This window comes from Antedon bifida, chromosome 2, assembly GCF_963402885.1.
Source record: "Antedon bifida chromosome 2, ecAntBifi1.1, whole genome shotgun sequence".
Classification (NCBI taxonomy): Eukaryota; Metazoa; Echinodermata; class Crinoidea; order Comatulida; family Antedonidae; genus Antedon; species Antedon bifida.
Window position 1 is genome coordinate 26,372,872 of NC_136227.1, and position 27,899 is coordinate 26,400,770.

At 33.1% G+C, this 27,899-nt stretch overlaps 2 protein-coding genes across 3 annotated transcripts; one reads left to right on the forward strand and one right to left on the reverse strand.

Annotated features, from left to right (window-relative positions):
• The first annotated feature begins 932 nt into the window (after positions 1-932).
• LOC144858733 (solute carrier family 12 member 9-like) lies at positions 933-16,054 on the forward strand. 2 transcript variants are annotated; one of them, XM_078714836.1, is made up of 12 exons: positions 933-1,197; positions 4,017-4,151; positions 4,494-4,628; positions 5,408-5,695; positions 5,965-6,072; positions 6,673-6,784; positions 7,305-7,462; positions 9,691-9,776; positions 10,919-11,043; positions 11,461-11,653; positions 11,973-12,297; positions 12,714-16,054. In XM_078714836.1, exons 1-12 carry the CDS (start codon positions 1,020-1,022, stop codon positions 13,526-13,528), a joined length of 2,658 nt encoding a protein of 885 aa, XP_078570962.1. In that variant the 5' UTR covers positions 933-1,019; the 3' UTR covers positions 13,529-16,054. The 2 variants fall into 2 exon arrangements, with proteins under 2 accessions (XP_078570962.1, XP_078570961.1); XM_078714835.1 differs by lacking the exon at positions 7,305-7,462 and adding an exon at positions 8,685-8,842.
• LOC144858753 (uncharacterized) lies at positions 15,679-27,892 on the reverse strand. The gene is made up of 13 exons (XM_078714858.1): positions 27,713-27,892; positions 26,788-26,964; positions 25,519-25,662; positions 24,264-24,431; positions 23,711-23,848; positions 23,415-23,528; positions 18,929-19,042; positions 18,417-18,533; positions 18,212-18,325; positions 17,697-17,810; positions 17,091-17,204; positions 16,614-16,727; positions 15,679-16,027 (listed from the first exon to the last, which is right to left on the reverse strand). Exons 1-13 carry the CDS (start codon positions 27,804-27,806, stop codon positions 15,984-15,986), a joined length of 1,566 nt encoding a protein of 521 aa, XP_078570984.1. The 5' UTR covers positions 27,807-27,892; the 3' UTR covers positions 15,679-15,983.
• Positions 27,893-27,899: the final 7 nt, after the last annotated feature.

A 27,899-nucleotide genomic window follows, 5' to 3' on the forward strand; every position in this document is an offset into this window, starting at 1 on the left:
TAAAACCAGAAACAACAGCAGAAATAAATTTGCCACTTAAAGCTTGGTTTAGAGTGTATGACCTGTGTGCCTATATTGGAAATATTATAGATTTTATTATGTGAAACGAGCCAGAGGACATTCTTGTATTGAAATTAAAAGACAGATTTAATAATAATAGACATAATACTTAATAGGTCTAGAAAGAACAATTGACTGAGAGTTAAGTTCAACTTTCAAAACTTCTTTCATTTTACACTGTGCAAACTTTCAATACAATTCATTGATTCTGATTCTTTAAAATGTGAATACTGAATGATAGTGTTTTTACAAGAGCACAGAAACATTTGAATCATTATTAATAACATTTCCAAAATTAACACAATTGAACTGAGATCAAGTAACGCGTTGGTTTTAAGAAGACTACCCTGCTATGAAATGGACGAATCCTAAGCTACAAGGTTGTCACGTGTCCTAGGACTTTGCTCGGTCAGCTGACAAAAAGATAAACAACAAATGATGTTACACATCAGATCAAATAGGTATATTCAATATTCAACTCCTTCTAATCCAGATAACCGATCCGTTAAGTTATTGATTGTTCATTTATATTAAATAGCAAAGCACTGAGTCAAACTTTTAAAATTAGGCTAAGGTTTGACGCTTCAACTCTGACTGCCTTGTAAAGCTGTGTGTGTGTGGTGTTTGTAGTTTTGCATCCATTCCAGCAGGTACGTTAAAGTAGTAGTAGTATTAGGCTACACTGTGTCACTTGGTATGGTAGGTAAACCATGAGTCATGAGGCTAGACTAGACTCAGACCATTTTTACCTCCATGCTCAGACTGAATAGAAAAGGAGTGGAAATTAATGAATGCTGATGTAAATTAAACAACCAACATAACAGACAGCATTATTTTATTTATACTACCTTGTTTAGGTCTACATCAATCCACACTGCAGAGACAGGCATGCATATTCTTGATTGAACTCAAGTCAATACTTTCCTTGAAATATTTATAAAATAAATAGGCAAAAATTAATGAATTCTGTCATGGATGAACCAGATGAGAAGTCTCCACTGTTGCGGTACCAGCTTCTTGGTCGAAGCTTGAGCACCGATGCTGGTCACCCAAATGATAAGAAATTATCAACATTTTTCGGTGTTTTTCTACCATGCGTCCTTTCCATGTTCAGTGTTATTTTATTCTTGCGAATTGGTAAGTATTATTTAATTATCAGTTTATTTTTTAGTTTTTTGATACAATAATTTAATACCTGGGTCATAACTTTGTCTAAATCCATTGCACATGTATTGTTAGTGTAGCCTAGTCTATCGGAAAATAAATAAAACTCTGCATGGGTGTTTGTGTATCTTTTTGTCACACAATAGGCCGCTATCAATTCAGAAAAGCGGCCTTTAATGTCAAGAAGTATTATAGACTGGATATGTTACATTACTAAAAGAATTAGCTTATTTAAAGATCAGGTGTTAGTAATTTGTAGCATGACATTTCTGAGGCAGATTTTATGTCAATGAAAAATAATATAAATATAATTTAGTTGGTGTCTTCAAACTGAAGAGCTTCTGTAAAATAATAAAATGTTTTTTGTTTATGACACAATGACAAATATGTTGTTTATCTGGTTTTTGAAGGAAAAGCCCAATTTGGATATTTTTGTATGCATTATTGAAGGAGTACTCTTAACAGTTGTTAACATCTTAAAAATTTCTGTTTGCTCAGATTTTCAATTGAAATATAGAATAAATAAAATTATATAACACACTGCAAACTTACATAACCTGGTAATTGGGTTTATTCAGAGGAAATTCTGTCAAAAAGAAACCTTCAGCAAGTAGTACTGTTGAATAGTATTGATATCCAATTTGTCTGCAAAGAAATTGGGGTAATTTTCACATGGTTATTATTATTGGTTTTTTTTTACAGCATAAACAGGACCCATGCAATAAACAATAAGCAAAATACATATGATTTTTATGATGTTATTAAGTTACATAATTCAAGGCCTCATAATAGTAAATAATCCTCCCAGCCTTGTGCTGAAAAAAGACAAGACAAGCTTTCAGTTTTCTTTCAAGGAATACAGTTTTAAGATTGAAGACGTTGACGACTCTGGTATAAAACCCATTCATTTTAAAAGCATAATGAATCAATTCAATGTTTACAGCAGATCATCATCATAGTCTATGTTGTAGACCGTATTTTGAATTAATAGCAAAAAGATAAATATTTTTGATTTGATTTGAACGATTTGCGCAATTTGCAATTGCGCAAAAAAATCCTTGCAATTCTTGCGCAATTTGAAATTGCGCAAATATTTTCTTGCGCAATATTAAATTGTGCAATCAACTTGCGCAATTTCAAATTGCGCAAGAAAATCTTTGCGCAATTTCAAATTGCGCTGCACAAAAATTTATGTAGTGAGTAATACACAACATAGTCTAACGCCACCAACGTTTAGACTTGCTATCAAACATAGCCAGTAGGCTCAAAGGTCTATCTTTGGTAGAGTGGTATTAGCCGCCCGCCGTGTCCGTCGGGAACACCACCGCTTCGTTTTCCTTCGTCGGGTCTTCGACGGTATGCTAACAATAACAATATTTTCACTACTAAAATAAGGAAATGCGATATTATCTTTAATTTTGAATCATTCTTAGAAATTACTATAAAAATATGAGTGTGCATGATTTCATAATCTGTCGAAAAACCTTGCGCAATTTGCAGATTACTTGCGCAATTTAATACGTTGCTTGCGCAATTTGAAACACATGTTTAAATTCAAATTGCGCAAGGAATTGTTTGCACAATTTTTAATTGCACAAATCGTTCAAATCGCGCATAACACATATAATATTTAAGCTCCCTACAGACTTGGTGCAAGTCTAATGATATACTGTAAGTAGGACTTGTGTGTAATACTGTAGTATCCAAGAAAATAAAATAGAACATTTTTACTTCCTCAATCATGTTTATCTTGCCAGGATTACCAGGTATCACTATAGAAATATTTGGTAGTGTTAGATTTCTATAGAAATACGAGATTTGAATAAGAATTACTTTTGAAATCAGAAATGTGAAAGTTTACCTCTGTCTAACTCTAAATAAATAATGAAACTGTAAAAGCATACTGAGGCCTTAGATCATTATATTAAATCAGGAATTATTATTGTGTTATGTGTTTATGAAATATAATATCGTTTAAATAAACCATTGAGGAACTAAATTATCTCTTTAAAGCTGACAAAAAGTGTGATGTGCCCAGATATGGTAGTGATATGACATCACATTTCTTGTCACATGAAGTTTGAATTTTATAGTGAAGACCATAGTCAATCATTGACTATGTGTAGACAGAGCTTTATTCTTTAGTTGCAAAACATATTCTTGTCAAATAACGGTAACATGTTACTGTTAGAACTAAATAGAATTATTAAACAATTATTTATCAACTAATGTTATATTGCTACATGGCTTATTACATGTACAAGACCTGGAGAATGCATATGAAACCCCTTTTATTTAAAAGATCTGTATTGACTCCCAATTCAAGTTCGTTTTTAAAAGTACCTTTTGCACTTTGCACCTTCATATTTTCATAATTACTCATTGTACATATAAACCTGTTTGCCATAACATTTCCTATTGTAAATGTACAATAATGCTTCTATTTGTCCTGTGGAATATAAAACATTGTCTCAGTTGAAAGTCCCTTTTAAACCACATTGTCACATTCTGTGCATACAGACACCCGATATCAAGAGAGTTAATGTTAAAATTAAGCAGAAATATATAAAAAAAAAAAAAAAAAAAAAAAGCAGTATTTAGCATTATTGAGCACAAATGATAATATACAATACTCAAAAACATACAGTAATCCAAAAAATATAATAATCTATTGTCTATTTCAAATCTAAAAATTATTATCTATTTGAATGGCTTCTCTCCCTGCCACAAATTATGTCTTTGTTTTGCATTGAATTTTAATCCATAGATTTAAATTTTATTTACTCCTCAAGGTTTTGCTGTTGGTCAAGCTGGTTTGATTGACACCTTATTGATGTTCCTGATTGGTTACTTCATTGTCTTTCTCACTGTTCTGTCCATCTGTGCAATTTCAACAAATGGAGCTATCGAAGGAGGCGGAGCTTACTGTATCCTTCTTCTTATGTTTATATTGTATTTTTTTTTTCAATTTGAACCACAGTGTTTTCTGAATGATACAGTATCTCTTTCACAATAAAGCTATTTTGGGGTTTCGCGGTGAAGATTAACCTACATATTAGGCCAAATTTCATTTCCAAAGATTTGAGATTTTTTTTATATTGATGAGGGCTCATAATTATTAGCTACAGGTCTCCAATTATAGACCACTTTTGGGAACCAAGTTTTTTTTAATAAAGATATTATTATAAAATATTTATAATTAATCCAATTTTTTACCGCAAATGTGATTAGTTTGAATTTTCTTGTTTTGTACCTTAATTTATCTCCAGTCATGATTAGCAGAGCTTTAGGACCAGAATTTGGAGGCAGTATTGGCGTTCTCTTCTTTGTGGCTAATGTCTTTTCCTGTGCTTTATATTGCATTGGGCTTACTGAAGCGATTGTTGATAATTTTGGAGAAAATGGTGAGAGAAACATTTAAATTCTGTTTCAGATGGTCTCCTCATACAGTACATCATCTTCAGATACCATAAAACAAGTTTATCAAAAACGAATAGTACATTACAATAAAGAAAAATAGAATGGAATACAATAGAATATAAGCACACAGAACAAATACAGTGTTTGTCCACTAACCTTGAGGTCACAAGGTCAAGTGCCCTTTAATGCCACTCTAATCATGGTCATACTTAGGCCCTAGATACATTTTATATCTCTATGGATACATAGATCCTGGTACATAGATTACAAGGCTGGTCTAATCAGCATCATGATATCATGAAAGAATAGTTTTGAATTTAGAAAAACGGGTAAAATAACTGCACATTTATACATTAATTTGCATTTTTTAAAAAAACATCATAGGTTTCATGTTAAATAATCATAAACCTGTGGTACTAAAATGTAAAATAATTTTGATAAAAAAACAAAAGTTCAGTCATATGTAATTTTTATTTAAAATGCAAACAAATCCACAGTAGTTTCGCAAAAGTATAGTACTTGCTTTGTTTGTTTGTTAGCAAACCTACAATTTTCAAATTATCATTCTGAATTTTTGTTGTAAATAGGTTTAGACTTACAGAATATGCCTATTGAAATTCAAGAAAATCGGTCCATTAATAACTTCACAAATGAAAAAAAGAAAAATCTGTATTCTTGTAACATTAGCCAAAATATCAACATGCGCTCTCTGTGGCAATATTTTGCAAAGTACATTATTTAAACTCGTTTTTCTTATTTACAGGCTCTCTAGTAATGGGTGGTCTTCCAAGTTCAAAGTGGTATAATTTCCTGTATTCTACGTCAATTCTTTTGTTCTGCCTCATTGTATGTCTCATCGGGGCAAAGATGTTTGCACGCACATCCTTTCTTATATTCGTTATCGTAATGGCGGCGCTGTTTTCAGTGATACTAAGCTTTTTCATTGTCGATCCAAAGTTGATACTCTTGCCAGGCAACGAATCAGGCAATGAATCCAGATATGCAAATTATACTGGGTTTTCATCACAGACGTTTAATGAAAATTTGGATGGTAGGTATTAAGAGTAAAGCTGTCTACGCTATCAAACTAGTTTGACAAAAAAAGTGTGATGTGCCGAAATATGGAAGTGATATTGCCAAATATGGTAGTGATATGACATCATCATGTTCATATATGGGCACATCACATTTTGTGTCACATTATATGCTTTAAAAACTGTATTTTGTCAATTGGAGCATGTTATCACAGTGATTTTTTTAAGTATATATTTCTATCATTAAGATTGTTTCTCTTATATGTTTTATTTGTTTTAATAACAGCCAACTACACAACAGATTACACGACAGGCAAGCAACTATCTTTTGCTGCAGTATTTGCTGTCATCTTCAACGGCTGTACAGGGATCATGGCAGGGGCTAACATGTCAGGTAAAGTATAGTGGCAAATATGACAGGCTCTCATTGTATAGGGGGAAGTTGTTAGTTGGGAAGTAAATAATCAAACATATATAGAGCCAATTAAAAAAAGATGATCAATCATGCATTGTATCCTGAAATTTGCTAAATAATTGAGTTTTTAAAATAATCTTAAATGAGTCAAAAGTGGGTAAAAGCTTTACAAAAAGGAGGGAGTTCGTTCCAAAGAAAAGATGCAACAAAGGAAGCCATCCACCGTAAGTCTTAGTCTGGAAACAGGGAAGAGATAGCAATGATTTATCAGAGGAGCAAAGACGACGAGATGGAAAGTATATCGCGAAACAAGTGATATACTGTAAGATAGATGGGAAAAAATAAAGCTTTGAATGTTAAAACAAGGATCTTGAAGTTAATATGTTGTTTAATTGGGAGCGAATAAAGGTCGATAATAACAAGAGTGATATGATGGCGTGGTGTAAGTTAACACACAAATGCAGCAGAATTTTACATTTTATTAAGCCGGAGAAGAGAAGAAAAGTGCTTCATTCATTCAAACTACTACTATGAAAGTTCACTACCTTCTTTAAAAAGTTTTTTTATTTTTTACTTCAGGAGATTTGAAGGAGCCTAGCCGATCTATTCCTGTTGGTACCATTGTAGCATGTGTATTCACGTTCCTCATCTATGTCATGTTGTCTTTCTTTGTTGGTGCCACATGTTCAAGGTAATGTATCATTTAAATTACAATATACTGTAGCAAAGATAATTGAATGCATAAAGAATTAACATCCCACATCATTTCTCCCCAACATTTGCTAAGAACTTTGCCCCGACCTCCAGCCAATGTTTACTTTCATCACAAAAAAAAAGTAAAAATCAGTCTCTCTACAGTAACAACTAAAAAAAACCTACCGAAGAAAAGAGATATATGAATCTTACACAGAGAAATAGAAATTGTCTTTTAATACATTGATACTATTTTCCACAATAGTCTTGGACAGGTAAAATAATACACTTATTTCCAATGTTCTATTTTGTATAATGCTTTTAAACTCTCCTATTTCCCAGGAAATGAATACCTCCCCTCACAATTTGTTAGGGGACACAGGACCACAGGGATTCATTCCCTTTTGTTTTCCCTGCCACTGACTTTATGGCTTTTTATTATTGTTGTTTTGTATCTGCAATTTAGAATAAGAATTAATTTGTAAATGCAAATTGTCTATAAATGCTTTTGTTTATAGGGAACTTCTGCAATATTACTTTGGATTTCTACAAGATATTAATATCTTCCCCCCACTAGAAGCTGTAGGGGCTATGGTCCTAGCCCTCTCTGCCTCCATGAATAATTTAATTGGTGCCTCTAGAATCCTCCAGGCTATTGCCAAAGATGACCTGATTGGTATGTCTTGCCGTGAAGCAATTTTCCTCCATGGTCTTTAAATGCATCTCCTAACATTAATACCATAGCATAACATGTGCAGTACAGTAACATTGTCAACTCATCATACTTTGTTTGATAACTAAGATATGTATTTCCTAAAGATATTCACTGCACAATGTAAAACTAGGGAAGAGCGTAATTTCACTCCTCCCTGGTAAAACACACAAACAGTTGTCAATCATATGTATTTTCTATGTTTGTAGTTGTTCTTGTTTTTATTGTTAATTTGTTTTATGTCATGTTAACAACAACAAAACTGTATACAAATGTTAACCAATGTCTTAAATCATGTTGTTACCTTTCAAAGTTAGATTGATTGTTTCTAAAATCTTTCACTGTGTTTAAAACCAAGTTAACTATATTACCTAATGAAACTATCCCACTTTTAACTTATGTCTTGTTGTTCACTTGATTTGTTCTGTAAACAATGTGATTTTAATTGTTGTTTATCTGTTTCTGTTAATCATCATTTTAAATTCTTTATATGTTGATAAAGATTCAAATTTATCTGGAATTTGTATTACTGTATAAGAACTAGAAAGAAATAATTGCTATAATTTGTGGAAGACCGTAGTATTTTGATATTTTTAATTTTTAAAAAAAGCAGCAATTTTTTTATTTGAAAAAAAGAAAAAGTTTTTATTTAAATGATATGTTAATTCAATGATATATATTGTTAAACAGAACAAACAGATTGTACTAAAATAGAAAGAAAGTGAATCTCACAAAAGAAAAAAAAAGAAAGAGAGGAAAATAGAAAGCCTGAAAAACATCTGGCCATCTTGTAGTTCATCCGTCTTTCATAAAACATCCAAACAAAGATCAGCATCATTGTCATAATCATCATCACAAAGCAACCAAGAAAAACAAAACTCGTATGCACATAGACAAGTCCAAAATTATTTGCTAAATACACAGAGAGTACTGTAGGTGTTCAAGCATTTTTGAAAACCTGAAAATGTTCTAAAGTAAAGTACAAATATTATTGAAACATAAAATCGCGATTCTGAGCTCTGCAGTTCTCAGTGGAGGGAAGAAATCCATTACGCTCAGTTTTGGTGTCTTTTGAAAAAATAAATAAATAAATAAATTATTGGGTCGAATATAGTTGTAGATTTGCATGATTTTCTTACAAAATGTTATGTGTTCTGACCCTGAGTGGTTATAATGATATTTGCAGAGAATTGCTGTTGTTCAGTTATGGATTTATGCAGAATATCAATTTCTTCCCGCCTTTGGTCGTTGTCGGCCTAATTGCGGCTACTCTGTCCGCAGCTCTCAGTACGTTAATCGGTGGCTCACGCATCTTATCGGCTCTAGCTAAGGATCAAATTTTTGGTATGTACATGTGCATGAGTTTTTACATAGTTTAATCATATTAGAAAAATAAATAATCTTTTACCAAAGCTTCAATGTTACCATTTTTCTGTTTTCAATTCAAACCTTTTTTGCAATCAACTTTCCAAAACCGAACAATATTTTGCTTGCTTAAAATGCATGGTTTCCAAATAATCTTGTTTTTAAAATACATTTTATAGTAAAAAATAATTTGGAACATTAAAAAAATGTCTACTGAGTTTTGTGGACAGTTGATTGTAAGGTATGCAAAATATATGCGCAGTGCAATGTTATCATTTTCATGCTTTACTCAATCAATGTTTTCAGCACGTTTTATCTGTAAAAAATGCTTTCACCCAGCTCATTAATGTAGTATTTAATACATTTTCTTATATGTTCTAATGCTATATTGTCCCCCTGAACAAATGTCAAATATTTTTGTTGAATATACCATTTTGATATTCTCCATAAATAGGTATTCACTTTGACCAAATTTGGATCGAAAAAAATGTAATTTGCTGCCAGCCAACCAGGGTTTTTGGTTGAATTTAACCGTTTGTTTTGTCCTTTTATATTGTGAAAATACTATTTTTAAATTATTTTTTTTTCTGCAGAAGTGATTAACTTTATTAAAACTACAAAATGGCCTATTCAAAATCTGATTTTATTAATCTTCATTTTTTTCATGTTTTGGGGGAAAATACTCTTTAAACAAATAAAATGTTGCAATATTGTTATCTTAAATCATTATATTTAACCCCAATTCATTTAAATACTGTAAATAGATTGTAAATTTTGTTTGTTAATGATAATTTTGTAATTGTAATCATTTTAACAATTCATTTTAGGTATTATCTTGAAACCAGTTCAGCTTGGTGTTTCCGCCAATGATAACCCATATGTTGCAGTTATTGTGTCTTGGTTTCTTGTTCAGGTAAGATACAAGATGGATACATTTTAGAAACTATTTGTTAAAGTTAATTAATTAAATCAATTAATAATTAATTAAGAGTAATAAGTTTATTGCAATATTGTATCCTATTGTTCGTTATGTCCTCTCTCATAAAATTCAACTCAAATGTTGCCATTTCAATTTAATTCAATTCAATTTATCAATTAAAATATTGGTAGCATTTTATAAAGGCAACAGTAACATAATTTGTTTGTCAGAAGTTGAAGAGACACGCCCTTTGTCGATAGTTATTCTTTTACAGCTCTTGTCTCTCCTCAGTGCTCCCTTTTTTAAGTATCACTGAAAGGAATATATTTAAATAAATAAGAACATTCCCGAAAATGTGATAATTAAAGCAGACAAAATTTGAAAAAAAATATTAAAAAACATGCAGTTATACTGTTTTAATGTAACTGTGATATAGTTTATTGTTTTAGTTTAATCTTTATACACATTGGCATTGTGAACTATTAGAAAACAGTAAAACTGAAAGTCATGAGATTGCCTATAAAAAGTATAAGCACTTTATTGATTGCAAACAACATCCTTATTATTGTCTGCACATATACAGGAATTCTTTATTGCTCTTAAAATACTTTATTATTTACAATGTCTAGTCTTCATAGACTTTTAATCTTTCTTGCATTAGAGAGTGAAAATGAATCTGAGAGACTTGACAGACTTGTTTGATTCTATTTAGACAACTGAATTACTATTCTGACTTACTAAAAGACTTTTATCAGTTAATTTTACCAACCGAGTGCAAACAATTTTGGTGACGCCCTTGCTTAAAGTTACTTTGTTTAAATTTAAGTCCAGTGTGAACAAGGCTTATGTTGTATACATGTAATATGATCTTTTACATCATAATGAAAAAAAAACAAACATGATCTGATTTTCTTATCTTAGTTTATTTTTATTTTATTTCAACATGAGTCACTGAGACCAAAGTTGCCAGTACTTCATGACATTAAAAATAAACATTTAATATGTTTAATAGTGAAATGGTTGTATTTTTGCACCAATATATATACATCTAATATTCAATTTAATTATTTGAATATATTCGCATGTATATATATGAATATTAACATTCAGTATTTATTTATTGTTTTTTATTTTAGTGTGTTCTTTTTATTGGTGAGTTGAATGCCATTGCACCAATCGTCTCTGTTCTTTTCATGCTTGTTTATGCTTGTACAAACCTTGCATGCATGGCCCTGGACATCGCTTCAGCTCCAAACTTCAGGTGATTTATTTTATAAGAAATCGTTTATTTATAATAAAGGTATCTTTAGTTATTCTAAAAGTGGCTAAGGAAAACTTTGAAGATTTTGAAGAGTTAAGAATCTAAACAAATTTTTAAAAATCCTTCTTCGTCTTTTACTGCAATTAACAAAATTGACATCAAAACATTTTACATGCAAAATATTCTAATACCTACTAACATTAAATTGTCAAAATTTTAAGATTTTATATGTATTTGGTTTATGGAATTTTATTCTCAGTGGCGTAACGTTTATGAGCGTTAATTGGTTAAACCCAGGAGCAGCCTCAGTGTAACTACTCAGCATTGGGAGGCCCCTTAAAGTGCTAAACCAGGGGCATTTGTCCCATGCATTACGCCACTGTTTATTCTTAAAGTTTGTGTTTTTATCTTATTCAGGCCAACTTTCAAGTATTTTTCCTGGCACACAGCATTGGTTGGCTTCTTAGGCACCATTGTCATGATGTTCTTTATTAACTATGTCTGGGCACTAATGAGCATCCTCATCTTTGCTGTTCTGTTCCTTTACATTCACTTCCGAGTGTCCGAGTCAAGCTGGGGTTACATCAGTCAAGCTCTTATATTTCATCAAGTATGAAATTATATTTATTTTAGTATAGTTAGTATCTTAAGTAATTGTTTTGCAGTAGAGGATGATGCTTCATGTCTAAAGCTCTGTCTACAGTTGACAAAAAAGTGTCATGTGCTCAAATATGGTAGTGATATTACATCATCCTATCCATATATGGGCAAATCACATTTTTTTGTTACATAAAATATGATAGTGTAGACAGAGCTGTATAAGTACTACTATTTAATTCATTTAAACAAATTAAATTATTTCTGATTAAATTAATTAGAAATCTCATTCATTAAACAATGCTGATATGTACTCAATATTTATATTACAGGTGAGAAAATATCTTCTCCGTCTTGATGTTCGCAAAGAGCATGTCAAATATTGGCGACCACAGATGTTACTGCTAGTCTCAAACCCCCGATCTAGTTGTAATATGATTCGGTTTGTGAACGACATGAAAAAAAGTGGATTGTACGTACTCGGCCATGTCAAAATTGGTAAAATGGATGACTTTCCAGAGGATCCGGTGACCAGAGAGGATAGGCAGTGGTTAGAGTTGATTGATCGTCTACATGTGAAGGCTTTTGTTGAGCTTACACTGGCTCAAACTATCCGTGAAGGGGCACAACACTTAATGCGAATTGCAGGACTTGGAGGTAATATTTTCAAGTTTATAATATTGCTTTTAAAATGTCATTGAAACCGAATCAAATAGTTACTCTGCATCAATTAGTTTATCAATGAGGTCATTATTAATTTGATATCTGATTTGTGTATCTCACTCTTGATCTTATTATCATAAAAGTCACTGTGGTCTATTAGCTTAGCAAACAATTTCAATCACTCAAGGCTGACTTCTCTCAATGGCTTTAAAGGCAGAGAGGAGGTGTACATCCCTCCTCTCTTCCTCCTCCCAATGATCTTGTTTAATAATACCATACATAATTGAATTTCAATTTTCAAATATTTCTGACTGTTAACATTATTTATACACATTTTTGAACTAATATATTATTAGCAATTTTTAAATAATCAGTAAGTATTGATAACTAATTTAGTAATTTATCTGTAGGAATGAAGGTAAACACTATTGTGCTTGGATTCTATGACGATTGCCCACAGGAGGATGGTCTAGCGCTAGGGAACTTCCAAAAAGTTCACTTTTCTGATGAAGAAGAAAACGCCCGCCCAGTATTTTCCCCTCTGCGTAGAGAAAACGAAAATAAACTGCTATCAGCCAGCGAATATGTTATGATAATCAGTGACGCGATACGGTTACAGAAGAGTGTTTGTGTCGTCCGACACATTGCAAACTTTGATCGTGACTCTCTTCTTCATTTGAACGAAAAGAAAACAATAGATGTTTGGCCAATTAATTTCTTTAAACCGGAAACAGCAGGATATTTGGATACTGCATGTATTTTCCTTCTTCAACTTTCGTGCGTTCTCCACATGGTACCTGTGTGGAATAAACACACAGAATTGCGTGTATTTATTTGTGTTGATTCTCAAAACATTGAAATGCAAATTAGGATGGAAAAGAAGTTGAAATCATTCTTGGAAGATTTACGTATAAAAGCGACCATTCATGCACGGCAATGGGATCATGTGTTAAGTTTAAATACACATTCGGAAACCGAGTCAAATGAGGATGAGTTACCTGTAACGCATATCACAGACATTTCAACAGACTATCTTAAAGGAATCAATCAGTTAGTCAAACAAGAAGTTGAGAATACAGCTATGACGTTCTGTTATTTGCCCTTACCTCCTGCTGATACTGCACAACATTTACAATATTTACACTTGTTAGATATTCTAACAGATGAACTTCCACCTACGGTTTTAGTTCATGGTATACGAGAGGTTACGAGTAAAGACTTGTAATGAAACAAAGAATTGACCAATGAGATAATTGATTTGGTCCTGAAGCTTTAAGGAGAGATTGTATGCTATGCCAAAGGGATTGAATTTTCTTTTTTTTTGAAGATGGAGGATATAAATACATATATATACATATCATTGTCTACCATACTATTGTAACATGGGCTTTTGTATGTGTTGTCCCCTTTTCTTTATGAACTGCAACCACCCAGTTGTGCAGTTGTGGACAAGCTCAGCTGCAACCACTCAGTAGTGGAGAAGTTGAAATCACCCAGTTGTGGAGAAGTTGAAATCACCCAGTTGTGGAAAGCTACAACCCAAAGTTGTAGACAAGATGCAACTACCCATTAGTTAAACAAGCTGCGACCACCTGTGTGTTTAGCTACAACCACACAGTAGTAGACAAGCTGCAACCACACAGTAGTGGACAAGCTGCAACCTCACAGTTGTGAACAACCTTCATCCGCACAGTTGTGGACAAGCTACAATCACACAGTGGTGGACAAGCTGCAACCACACAGTTATTAACAAGCTGCAACTGCACAATTATGAATAAGCTGCAACCACTCAGTTGTGAACAAGCTGCAACTACTCAGTTGTGAACAAGCATTAACCACACAGGCGTGGACAACCTGCAACCACACAGTTGTGAACAAGCTTTATCTGCACAGTTGTGGACAAGCTGTAACCACACAGTAATGGACAACCGGCAACTACAGTTTTGGACAAGCTACAATCACCCAGTAGTGTACAAGCATGTAAACACGCAGGTGTGGACAAGCTGCAACCACACAGTTGTGTACAAGCATGTAACCACCCAGGTGTGGACAAGCTGCAACCAACCAGTTGTGTACAAGCATGTAACCACCCAGGTGTGGACAAGCTGCAACCACACAGTTGTGTACAAGCATGTAACCACCCAGGTGTGGACAAGCTGCAACCACCCAGTTGTGTACAAGCATGTAACCACCCAGGTGTGGACAAGCTGCAACCACACAGTTGTGTACAAGCATGTAACCACCCAGGTGTGGACAAGCTGCAACCACACAGTGGTTGACAAGCTGCAACCGCATAGTTGTGGACAAGCTGCAACCACCAGTTGTCTACTATTGACAACCACCATGTACATGTCTATGTCTACCCGATGTATATGAGCTGCAATCACTTGTATGGTTAAAAGGTGCAGCCAGTTGTCTATGAGCTGCAACAACCAGTTGAGCTGCAGCCATCATTTGTCTACGAGCTGCCACCACTAATTGTATACTAATGAGCAGTTCATATTTGTTTTTATGTTATTGTCTCCAAAAACATGTTGTTAAATCCTGATGTTACCTTTAATTTTTATCTTATGTATTTAATAATTATACTATTTTAAGTGTAAAAAAAGGAAATTTATTTAATATTATGATAGCCAGAAAATTATTATTATGTTGTATGTTAAATAATGTATCTTTACAATTTTATAAATCAAATATATGTATTAAAACAATTTTTTTATTTTTTGTGTAGTATTATAATCAAAGAAATGGTAGTATTGTGAAATCTAAAAAAGAAACTTCGTAATTAATTTACTTTCAACATCGATTAATTTTTCTATTGTAATTATACAGATTGTTATTGTTTCAATATTTGTTTTGTTTGTTGATGATTTAAGAAGGGACTTTCCAGATTATTTGTCACGTTCACAAACTTACAACAGGAATTTGAATCGGTCAATGGTCGGTCGTCCTCAATTTTGGTTTCCGTATAATGAAGGCTCATATTTTCTTTTCGGTCAGCGTGTTTGGCATTTCCCACATAACCGGTAATAATTTAACAGTATCTTTATAATTCCAGAGACATTTCGGAAAGGTTGTTTTTTCCTAAATTAATTTTTACGATTATTTTATTGAATTCTGTAATTTCCGAGAAACATATTATTCCTTTTTATTTTTATAGTATTAACTATCGGTAATATGTTGTCAGCACGTTTTTGTTATAATGGATGATTTTATTTTTTAGGAAGGGTGGTAGTGGTTTGCGAAATGCATGGTAATAGTTTGTTCAATATAGAACAAGGTTCAAGCATATTGCCTCGTATTGTACTGTACTTACAGAACACCTGTAAACTTTATTCAATTTAGACAAACATTATTACAATTGATATGTTAAATCAACATTTCATTTATTTCTCAATAAGTGAACAGGTAAATATAATATAAAACAAAAGAGAAAGTACCTTGAAAAATAAAGTAAAGTTTGATAAGAAAGCCATGTACATAACGTATGCTTATAATCTATGCGAGAGATAAAAAGCTAAACAGTATAATATGTTCTCACCCTTCCATTGATTTTTAACACGTTATATATTTTTACACGCTATATTAATTTTATAATAGGCCATATACAGTATTTTGGTTTTTTTTGTCTTCATTTATAATCTGCATGGCCATAATGTAATGACATCCAGGATTAGTTTTTAGCCCAACAATTTACATCCAAGCTTCCATGATATGCTACAATCTGAAAGAATAAAAATAGAATACAGTATACCCGACGGGAGTTTTGATTTGAGCCTTCGTTTATTATTGTAATAATTCACATGAAAGATGAAGTAAAATAATAATACGAATTTACTGGTCCCAGTAATGTCATACAGTCCACTCGATTTATTGACACGAGGGAATACGCGTCGTTAGGCATCTCTGCCAAGAAACCCGAGCTTATTCACATTGTCTTTCTATTTAAAACCCAAATTTGTATAGCAAAATCAAAGGTATGATTTCATAAGTGAGTTAAATTATTACTGTACTTGCTCGTACGTCCTTACGTTGCGTCCTGGTGAGAAACAAGCTCTACCAATTAAATGCTTGGTTCCCACTAGCGATGCAACGGACGATTCGAACTGTCGCTTGTCATTGGTCAAATCTACGCAACGTAAGCAAATGCCCTTCTAATAATTGTGTTTGCCCCCGCCTGCGTGAAATCAAACATGAGATGTTTTGTAGCACTTTGCTGCGTCGTCGGTTTCCACTTGTGATTACGCAATGCGTCGATACGTGGCTGCGTTGCGTTCTAGTGAGAACCACGCTTTAGCGAAAATACGTACCATGTTCACAGTTATCGCCGGTATATCCGTCGGAACATTCGCAATATGGTGTGTTTCTTAACCACGGTAGTTCACACGTACCATTGTTGTAACATTGTAGATCGCCACATAAGTCTATGGATCGAAAAGAATATTTTGTTAGGATTGAAAACCGTTAGTGACGATGTTGATGTCGATCATTATGAAGAATGGACACAGGATGAAGATATACATCGTCAATAATCGAAATCAATCATAATAATTACATTAAAAACAGTTGTTATATTTTTCTTGTAGTATTATAATCAAAGAAATGGTAGTATTGTGAAATCAAAAAAGAAACAATGTTTGTGATGCGAAACCAATCTAAGCTGCTCAGCATGCACAGCCAATATAGGAGGAAAGTTGAAGTCGCATGATTTAAAACATATTCGCCTAGGCTTTTATGCTTGCACTTTATTGGTTTATAGCTCATGTTATAAAACAAGTTTAGTTTACCCTTTTCGCAGTTTTCACCACTGTATCCTTTCGTGCAGTCGCAGTATGCGTTATTCAACCAAGATACTTCACACACACCATTATTCTGACAGTTCAAAGGTCCACACGAGTTTTCTGTTATGATCAAAATTTAATAAAGATTGATTTTTTTACCTTATATAACAACATTCTATAGTTGGATGTTGTTGTACGGAGTGATTTTTTCCCCATAAAACCAACCCCATAAAAGTATAACGAATGGCGGTAACCTATGTACGGAAAAAGAACAAGTTGTTTTCACGGGTTGGATTTAAACCCATAATCTCTTAATTAGCTTGATACCCTATTCCACACCGAGCTTGAGCTTAAAGCTAAAGCACTATAGCGCAACGCAGCGACGTATTGACGCAAAGTGATGTATTGCGTAATCACAAGTTGGAACCGACGATGCAACAGTGCTGCAAAAAGGTTTGATTTCACGCAGGCGGGGGCAAACACAATTATTGGCAGGGCATTTGTTTACGTTGCGTTGGTTGCGTTACGTTGCGTCACTAGTGGGAACCAAAATTTAGAGTTAATAATAATAGTGGAGACACAATGTTAAAACTCAGAACTGTTCCTTCGTACCTATTTCACAATATTCACCGCTGTATCCCTCAGTGCAGTCGCAGTATGGTTTTTTTCTCAACCATGTTAGTTCACATAATGCGTTATTCCGACAGTTAATAGAGCCACAAAGATCTAAGATTGAGAAAGAAGAAAACCACAGCTTAATTTTTAGATTTTATTGCTTATTTGATTACCCTACGCTTGTTCTTCTGGTTGTAAACTCTGAGTGAGCAAGAAAGTTTGTCAGCAAACTGCAAAAAATGCTGATATTTGTGAACTTATTATATCCAATCAAGTCAAGTCTTTGACAGTCATGTGATTATACAGGTGGATAACATGACAGTAACAGGAACTGTAGTTTTAGCAACTTTTACAAAAAGTAGCAAACTCGACAATGTTTGGAAAAAAAAGTTTGCTAGTCTCCATTAGTCAATTTTACCAAACCTTTCTAGTTGTAATGACAGATAGTTCAGTCAAGTTTGCTACTGTAATGCAGACTAGCAAACTTGACTGAAATTTGTTTTTAAGCTTACCAATCTCACAGTGTTTACCACTGTAGCTGCCTTCACAATCACAATACGGTCTTCGACTCCACCAAGATATCTCACATTTACCGTTGTTCTGACATTGCAAATTTGTACATAATTCTGTAACAAATAATATACGATTTTAGACAGCCGTAATGGTGGGTTATACCCATTATTAACATTATTTTTAGTAATAGATGAAAATAAATACCTTTCTCGCATTCTTTACCCCCATAGCCTTCTGGGCAATCACAGTAGGGTTCGTCTGTCCAGGGCCATGCTACTTTACATTCTCCTCCATTGCGACAGGTAACTGAAGCGCATGCGTCTATCGGGAATAGAACTAGATATTTAATCTTAATAAATGTTAAATGTTAAATGTTCGAGAGGTTCTCCGATCCGTTCTAGTGAAGGAACAAATCTTATTGGATGGAGGTCCAGTGTACAAATACGGCTTGTGTGCAATTCAATGGTTCTATTTGTGGGCAGACGAATGAGCGCCGTTTGGTGGCTGCTCGACACAAAGTGATCCTTTCGCGATACGAACATAGTCGTCGTCTACTAACACCGTGCGCAATTCAACAACCAAGTTACGCTGCAAGGCAGTACATGATTATCCACATTGTCTACATTGATTTCTCAATGGTGCTCGGGGTTAAGGTGTGTAGGCTCTATTTCGTAGGTCATCGTTTAAAACAAATAAATATAATATTTACACCTTACCTGTTTCACAGAATGTTCCACTGTAGCCCTGAGAACAATCACAGTAAGGCCTTTTAGTAATCCACGCTACTTTACATTGTCCATTGTTTTGGCAACTTACGTCATCACATTGGTCTAGAATTATATTAAATGATGGATATTTACTCATCATTTTTAATGACCATAAAAAGCATTGTATAACGCCCTTTTATGACACTTTAATTTATATAAATTGATAAAAAGTATTTGTGTTCAGGGCCGGGTGGCAAAATGCCAGGTGGCAACGGGCTTAACCAGGATAATTTCTATTGGGTTGGGAATAAAATAAAATATCTTTGATAGTCTTATTTTTTTTACATGACCCATTTTATCTTAAAACGAAAAAGTAATTTTCTCTTTTTTTATATAGATAATATTTTTTAATAATTATTACATTTTCAACAAGGAAAAATAATAAAGTTTCAATGTTTAGGTTGTCATGCGTCCGAAACCATAGTTGAAGTTACGTAATCGCGCTTTATAAAAGTTAGCTTGTGCGCATGTGCTGATGAAAAGGCGCGCAAGATTGTACGTCGTTACTTGGTTACGTATGTTTACTAGGTGCGCGGTGGCGTATGCTCCTCCTTCACACATTCATTTTCGTCGTTTGATGAACAAGCTTTATTGTATCTCTCTCTAAAATTATGCTCTGCATGCTATAAGAAGAACTCAATCAACGTCCACGTGGTAAGTTAAAAGTCAAATTATTTTGTTTTCCAGATCAGATGCTACTATTTATATATTCGATAATTAACGGTATTTTGTCGTTAAAAGAAAAGTTTGATTCTAGCCTCGATACGAAGATCCATCCCCCGGGACCGGTACACGGGCCCGGCAGGCACGGCGGTGGGTGGTGGCGGGGAGCGAGAGCATTGCTGCTGCGCTCAAGCCAGAACATCGGCGCGCTCATTGCTTGCGCGATCGACTTGTTGCGCTCAAAACCTTTTTTTAAAAATTGAAACTGGTTTTGGAGGCCTACTAGCTAGTCAAACATAAAACAAATAAACTGCTTGCGCGTTGTTATGTGTGGCGCGTTATAAATATGAAATCATGCGCGCGTTCAATCTAACGTTAGATTGAACGCGCGCATGATGTACCGATTATTAGAAACGCGCATGTGTTACCTGGTTACGTTTATTGTTAATGAAACAAACTTTGTTGTTGAATAATGTAGGCCTATCTCTTGTTGCTGGTGTGCTAAATAAATTTTCTGTTGCACAAACAATTCCGCGAATGTCCACTTGGTAAGTTATAATAATAAATAATTAATAAATAAATATTTTAATGTAGTACCAGGTCAGGTATTATTTTAAGATCGATAATTATTGGTAATTTGTTAAAAATAAAGTTTGATGCTAGCTGTCTATCTATGATGAATATGATAGCTAGCCCCCAACAGTTGTCGGGGCCCGGGAGGAGGGGGAGAGCGCCGAACTCACTGCACGCTTGATTTTGTTACGCGCGAAATCCTAACCATATATTGCGCAACTGGGGTTGGCGTTACTGTAGCTGAGCCTACTAGCCTAGTAGGAACCTGCTATTTTTTTGCTTATTATTTTCGTAGCTATGCCCAGGGCTTTAGCTTAGAAGTAGGAACCTTCTGCTGGATTTTTTTATCATAAATAATTTCCAGTAAGCTATCTAGGCCTTAAGGCCCGTTTACACTAGGACGATAAAGATCGACGATAAATAAACAAATATGCATTGTTCATACACAAAACAAAAGAAATCTAAAAAGTTTTTATTCTAGAACTATTTAGGAACCATCTATGCTTAATTTGATGAAAATTATATTTCCACATGTCCAATCAAATAACGTCATGATTAGTAAGAGCAATAATATCGTGACAATACAACGATTTTTTTGGTTTTATTGATCATGACGTCATTTGATTGGATTTTTAAAAATATCATTTTTATCAAAGACAGCATAAAAGAGTATTCTATAATTCTAGAACGAAAACCTTTCTAAATTATTTTGTTTTGTGTAAGAAAAAGGCATGCTTATCTATTTATCGCCGATCGTTATCGTCCTAGTGTAAATGGGCCTTTAGCCTACTAGGGAGACGCAGCTAATAATTATATTTTATAATTATAAATTTGATGCGATTTATTTTATTACAATTGTTTGTGCGTTGCTATTATGCAAGCTTACAAACAAACTGATTGATTCATATCATAGTCATATAGCAAATGGGCCTACTGCTAATTATAATATAGAACTCTTTTGCTCTTTTTTTATTTATAATTATATATTTTAAATGAAATGTTATTGTCAATAAATATATTCGCCTGTATTGGCCAGATGTTTCCAGATCAATACTAAACAACAATACGGGTAAAATATCTTTATTTTTAATTTTATTTGATTGGGCACTTTGCCTTTGAGTGGTTTATGTTGCGTTGTTAATGTTATATATAGTAGTAATGTGAAAGCTTTATCTTCATTTAATTTTGATTATTATTTTGCCTATTTTTAATATAATGTTATAATTTTCATTGAATAATATATTCACTATAGCCTATAGTATAGTTTTTTCTATTGTTAAAATAAACTAAACCTTGTTTTGTTGTTGTGTATATTAATAATAATGTTTGTGTAATATACTTGACATTTTTCTCTTTAATAACTACTGCAATAATATATTCATAATCACTTCGACTTTGTTTTGACTAACACTACTAACAAAACTATTTTTGTAAATGTTGTGTTTTTTATTTTTATAAAACAGTTTATATGTTAAATTGAATTCAAGTTATTTATTTAAATTAACTAATAAAAACTCAATTTCATATTAATTAATTATTATTATACTAATAATTGGTCTTTGATTGATTGAATTATTATAACAATATCAAAAAATATACAGTAAGTATTTTTTTTAAACCTACCTATGGATCTAAAATGATGACTTGGTCAATAGTAACAAGAATATTGCTGCTTATTTACATATATTTGTTTAATGAAGATACTGATGAGACCCGCCTCCTACAACACCTGTAAACCAAAGAAAAACGGTGGGCAACTTCATTCTAGGGATGGAGGCAGCCATCCCGGGATGGTCCTCTAAGTTTTAGTTAAGGTGAGACTTGAAGTTGTGAACAATTAATTTTAAATTGTTATGACTTAATTTGAAATTTTAAAAGTTCTTATTGTTGAAATATCAATTTTAAAAATGTTGTATTTATTTCTCTTTGCAGGAATGGTTTTTGTGTGGCTTAAAGGCGGTGGGTTTGTGGGGAAGATAAGTGTGTTTATTTTCGGTAGGTGAATTTTGAAACTCTTCAATGCGTATGTAAAATGTGTCTGTATCTGCTAACCAACCACGACACATGTGTCGTATTTGGGTAGACGTGCTTCCATTTTGAATCTCATGGGATTTGTTCGCCTCTTAGATGCATTGAAAAGGTCGTTGCAACTCGAACACGGAATTGAATCACTTTGTTATTAAAGACCCATGCTTATTGGTACATGCTTAACCTCTGATCGGTCTAATATTTGAATAAATTAGCATATCTTTTGGAACATCTTGACATTGTATTTTGTAAAAAAGTAATTTTCCTATACAAATTGCAGTACCCTTTCTGATTGCCAGCGTTTATCGGTTTACAACCTATTGATTGTACGTTAACGGTGAACCATAGACTAAACAAATGTTTTCAGTTTCTTATATATAGATGAAATCTTGAACTAACAGTATGCTAAATACAACCAACAGATTAAGAAGTAAGTCTACTGCACAAATGTACACAGGTGCCTTAATGCATTTGATACGACAACAAAAAAATGACATCAAACAGTGTTTAGCAACATCAATGAAATAAGAAAAAATAATCACCCATTGTTTTTTTCGCTTAATATAACATCACAGAATTATGTCTTTCTAGACAGATTTTGCCATTTTCTCTCTCTTACCGAATAGTTTAATTTGCTTCACACCCTTACTAAGTGATTGTCGATAAATGACCATTACGCCCATCAGCCTGCTCCATTCATTTATTGTGATTTATGTGAATTTCCAAACTTCTTGTCTCGGATATTGTTGGAGGGAGACTAATTGATAATTTTTTTAGCTAATCTGAAACCTACCATTATATTCATACGAGTCAAACCCACTTACTTGCCGCCATATTTATATATTTAATATGGATGCAAAGATAAATATGTCTGGCTGGGCACAGGCCGGGGCTGTTGTATAATACTACTGTTGTACAATACTACTACTGCAGTGCATGCTGTTATTATAAGTGTTACACCTTAAAGAAAGGAGCAATGGTATTTATATCAGAAACCTATCTGGCAAAAGGCCTTAGTTGGCAATATAGGCCGGGTTGCAAAATACCGGGTGGCTAAAGGCCAGGTGGCAAACGGCCGGGTGGCAAAAGTTTGGGTGCCTAGACCAAAGTATTTTTGTCTTAGAAGTTTTTTCAGACAATGGTTTGTCTTCATTGTGCAATGTGATCTTACCTTCTTCACAACGTTCACCGCTATACCTATCGAGACAATCGCAGTAGGCATCACTGGTCCACCAGGAGATTTTACACAGCCCATTGTTACGACATCGAAGTTGATCACATAGATCTAAGATAATAATAAAAAAATAATACTGAGTAATTTTTACTATAAAATAGCGTATTTATGGGGTGTAAATAAGGCAATTTATTACATGAAATAACAAAAGACAAGGACGCCTACCGCTCGCACTCTCTTAAAAACGTTTTAGAATCAAATCAGTTTTTAAACAGTAAAAGTAAATGACCTACCAATTTCACAAAACTGTCCAGTGTGCCCTTTGAAACAGTCACATTTAAATCCACCATCGGCATTCGCAGAAATAAAATAATTGGTTTTGCAGATTCCCCACTGTCCACAAGGGTCTGGGTAACAGGGACCTGGCTCGACTAATAATAAATAATTACGGTATGATTAATAACTTGAACATACATAATGATTCATATATCTTGATTTAAACGGGTGTATATTGTTGCTTCGCATAAAAAAAAACTGCTGTGGAGAGGGGATTTCAGTTTTCGGATTATTAGATATTAAATGATGAAGTATTAAGTGTTCTTTAGTGTACCTAAAATTGAGCAATGAAAATTGGAGATAAAATCACGTCGACAATGCATCGAATTGACGTTAAGTCACCCGAGTTTCTCCACAATAAGACTCGGATGCTTTGATATCTGATTGTCACAAAATCTAAAGCTAATTATCACTAGTTTGTGAAGCCAAGTCGTTACAACTATGATAGCGACTTGATGATCTTTATAATAATGATCTTGTTGGTGTGGAATAAGACAATGGTATACTAACTAGTTGTAAAATAGCCCGGCGTATACTGTATCGGGGGTTGGGAAGGACAGCCGACTTCATCAGATCCATCTAAACAGTCGATGAAAGTATCACACATCCAGTGTTTTGGGATACAATGTGTAGGCCAACTCTGACACTTGTATTCATTATCTGCACACTGGTAGGCCTCTGTTGAAATGGTATAAATGTATAATTAGTCAATGAATGAAAGTTTAATCAAATATACATACACATTTTGACGGTTCAGTTACGTAAGATACATGCTTAATACGCTATCCCTTGATTCATGAATAATTCATAAGGCAAAAGGCGTAAACATTTTAAAACCATTTTATATTTTATTGAAAGTGTTATGATTCACGAATGACAATGTATGGGAAGATATACATCATTAAGGCTTCAATATTTCTTGTCGGTATGTCGTGCAGTACAGCATTCTCTATATTATTATTTATGTTTTTTATAAAAAACGGCAAGAGTTGTCAAAAAAATACCTTGGCAATGGTTACCAAATGGCCTTTTCATTTAATTTGTATATTTTACATAATTTCATTTAATTGTTGTCTTTTTCATATATGTTGGAAACATTAGTCTACGTTTAAGTAGGCCTAATGTTGGACAATATATTTTGACACCTATTTGCCATGAGGTTATATTTTATCTAAAACATGTCCGTACATTGACGTTGTTATTTCTTACAATCAAAGGACTTTCCAAGAAACGACAAGAACTCAACCGCCATGGAATATATTTTTTAACTTGGAATACCAGAAGATACGCCAACTCAAACGCCAGAAAAATGTCAATGTAGAAGATTCTACAAGTTCAAGAACTCAGCAACCAGGTAATTTTTATTTTTTAATTAATTCTAGGCCTTTTTATTTTTAGAAGTATTGTTTTGAAAATCAGTGCTGAGTTTCTAGACGTTTCGATCAGTATGCTTAAATCGTCATCATGTACCCCAAACTTGAACTTTGTATACTGGGTCCTCCGGGAGAATAGCCTTTGACGGAAGAGGTCCCATAGTATACAGTAGAAAAGAAATTAATAAAATAAACTTTATATCAATATTTATTTGATTAATTTTCACCGTTCAAACAATATTACTAAGAATTGTTGCAAATGATTGCTCTGGGCTCTAGACATTATTATTAATTGCCAATCGACAAGGTAAACATGTTAACATAGTATGTCATCGACAGATCACATATCTTTCGTTGCCATTACACGATTTTATTTTCAACTTCTTACTGACCTGTTGGGTTAGGTGTGAAGTCTCCTCTATAGCAGTTACGTTCATCTGACCCGTCATCACAGTCTTCCCAATAGTTACAAGCCTGCCCAGAGAGTATGCACTGTCCACTATCACACGTAAATTCCCCAGGTTCACAAGAACGCCCTATACATATTGACAAAACATGCATGGAAAGCACTTATTTAGTAAATACATTATATAATGTTAATGACATTAAAAAAAGATGATTCAATGCAATTTAGTGGAAAAAGTGGAAAGTTGGCATTAATGATAAATACACATTTTATTTTACACATCCATTGAACTTTAACTTAGGGCCTAACAATTTGATTAAATACTTAATCACCAAGGTTAGGGAGTGTTTCTTAATATTTTGAAAAACGTAATCTCATCCGGAAATATAGATCTTATCATTATAGTAGCAATTTCTTCTACAATTGTGTCTACATAAAATATGTGAAATGTCGTTTACCTATTTTCAAATATCACATAAAATTAAAAAATTCACGAAATATTACAAATGACAAAGAAAGTTTGAAAATTGTTAGTATTAGAGAAAACAAAAGAAATTAGTTTGTTACAAACACAAAAAAACTAATGATCAATATTTATAATATTCAATATAGCAGTATTCAAATTATATACGATAATTTTTAAACCATTCCCCTAACATACTGTACTATGTTATTTTACTTTACAATAAAAACAATAACTGTCCATACATTATTTTTTATAATGTTCTGTTTAACAAAATTACTTTCTTTTCTATCTATATCTATAAAATAATATGAAAATCTTTATCACCTCTAGATAAAATGAAATTAAAGTACACATCTGTACAATATTGTTAGTATTATTAATTAGTTTTGCATGTGTTTTGTTTGCATTGGTTTTGTGTCCTGGTCTTCCTCCATTATATAATGCATTCCAACACTCCAATGTGAGACAAGTTTTACTTCTAATTTTGATCCCTGAGATGGTCTTATATTAATTGTTTATTACTGTTTATTGTAATATTGTTTGTTATATTATATTGTGACCATCTTAAATAAATGTTATTGAACTGAACTGAACTTTGGTTAATTGTTCCTTTTCTATTATTTACCTTATCATCTATAGTTCTAATTATTGAAAAGGAATTTTATCTAGATTCTAAATTGGTAATTAATGTGAAGACATTTCTACACTAGTAATGTTTTAAGAATACCATAATATAGTCATTATTTACTTTATATACTGTAACTGTTGAAAATAGTATAGTATACTTACATATTTCTTCCGTGAAGTAATACATAGGTAATTCAGTAGTCGTTTCACTCGTATCCAAAGGACATTCGGTCTCATCTGAACTATCGTAGCAATCAACATCCCTATCGCAAACCCATAAAGACGGTATACATTCTCCACTGTACTTACAGGTATATTCATTTGCTTCACATGAAAGTTCTAAAAAATATAACCAAGTTTCAACAGTTTAGGTCTATAGGTCCATATCAAGTTGCACTTGAGCCAAAAGAAAGGTTTTATGTTATAGCAATGCTTAAATATTGTTGTATAACTAGGCTTATATAAATTAATATGGTAATATTTGGTAGTTGTGTTTGCCGGATCAGGTATACAAATTTGTTTTAAACTCAAGGAGATGGTTATAGGCAGTAAACTTAAGTTTAATGTTTCGATCCAAAAACCTAAAAGAAAAGATTGTTATAGGCTCGTGATCCAAGTTAAAGGGTTCCAAAACCACCATGTGAGATTACATTTTCAGTTATATGTATTATTCTCATATACACTATGACAGTGATGTCACTCAACTCAAAAGGAGAGATGGATACGCTAGTGATCTCATACCTCCATGTTAGAATAACATTTTCTGTTATAAATACTCTCATACACTAAGTCAATGATGTTTTTCTCACAATGAGAGATTGTTTATAGGTTCGTGATTTAAAGTTTAAGGGCGAGATTAACTTTTTTGTTGTTGTATTCTCATGCAGTAGTTTTTTTTCTAAAACTCAAAACGAGAGATTGATATGACATAGGTTATTGATCTAAAGGTTAAGATTTAAAAAACTATCACCTGAAATTAACTTTGTTATTTATGTTTTCTCATAATACACTGTTACTACGTAGTGTATTTGATACCATAAAAATCATCAAAATTACTCTAAATGTGAAAAATAATAATACAACTTACCAGAAAAATACACACTAGAACTTGAAGACGAACCTATACAGGTAACATAATTAATGTGACCAAAAACACCCACCAAGAACAAAATTGAATACATTCTGATTATACTATTTGGTGGATGCCACTGAATACTAAATGATACTGTTAATGTAGAAATAAGAACCGGTATCCTTTAAAATAATGGATTAAC

What these genes read in the sequence shown, in the direction of transcription:
- LOC144858753 (XM_078714858.1), bottom strand. Translation starts at nt 27,806, where the DNA reads ATGTATTCAATTTTGTTCTTGGTGGGTGTTTTTGGTCACATTAATTAT. An exon ending in GGGTAAAGAATGCGAGAAAG is followed by an intron (nt 18,326 to 18,416) that starts GTATTTATTTTC and finishes TATTTGTTACAG; the next exon opens with AATTATGTACAAATTTGCAA. An exon ending in CGGCGATAACTGTGAACATG is followed by an intron (nt 16,028 to 16,613) that starts GTACGTATTTTC and finishes TTATTCTTTCAG; the next exon opens with ATTGTAGCATATCATGGAAG.
- LOC144858733 (XM_078714836.1), top strand. Translation starts at nt 1,020, where the DNA reads ATGAATTCTGTCATGGATGAACCAGATGAGAAGTCTCCACTGTTGCGG. An exon ending in GCTTCAGCTCCAAACTTCAG is followed by an intron (nt 11,044 to 11,460) that starts GTGATTTATTTT and finishes TATCTTATTCAG; the next exon opens with GCCAACTTTCAAGTATTTTT. An exon ending in GCGAATTGCAGGACTTGGAG is followed by an intron (nt 12,298 to 12,713) that starts GTAATATTTTCA and finishes ATTTATCTGTAG; the next exon opens with GAATGAAGGTAAACACTATT.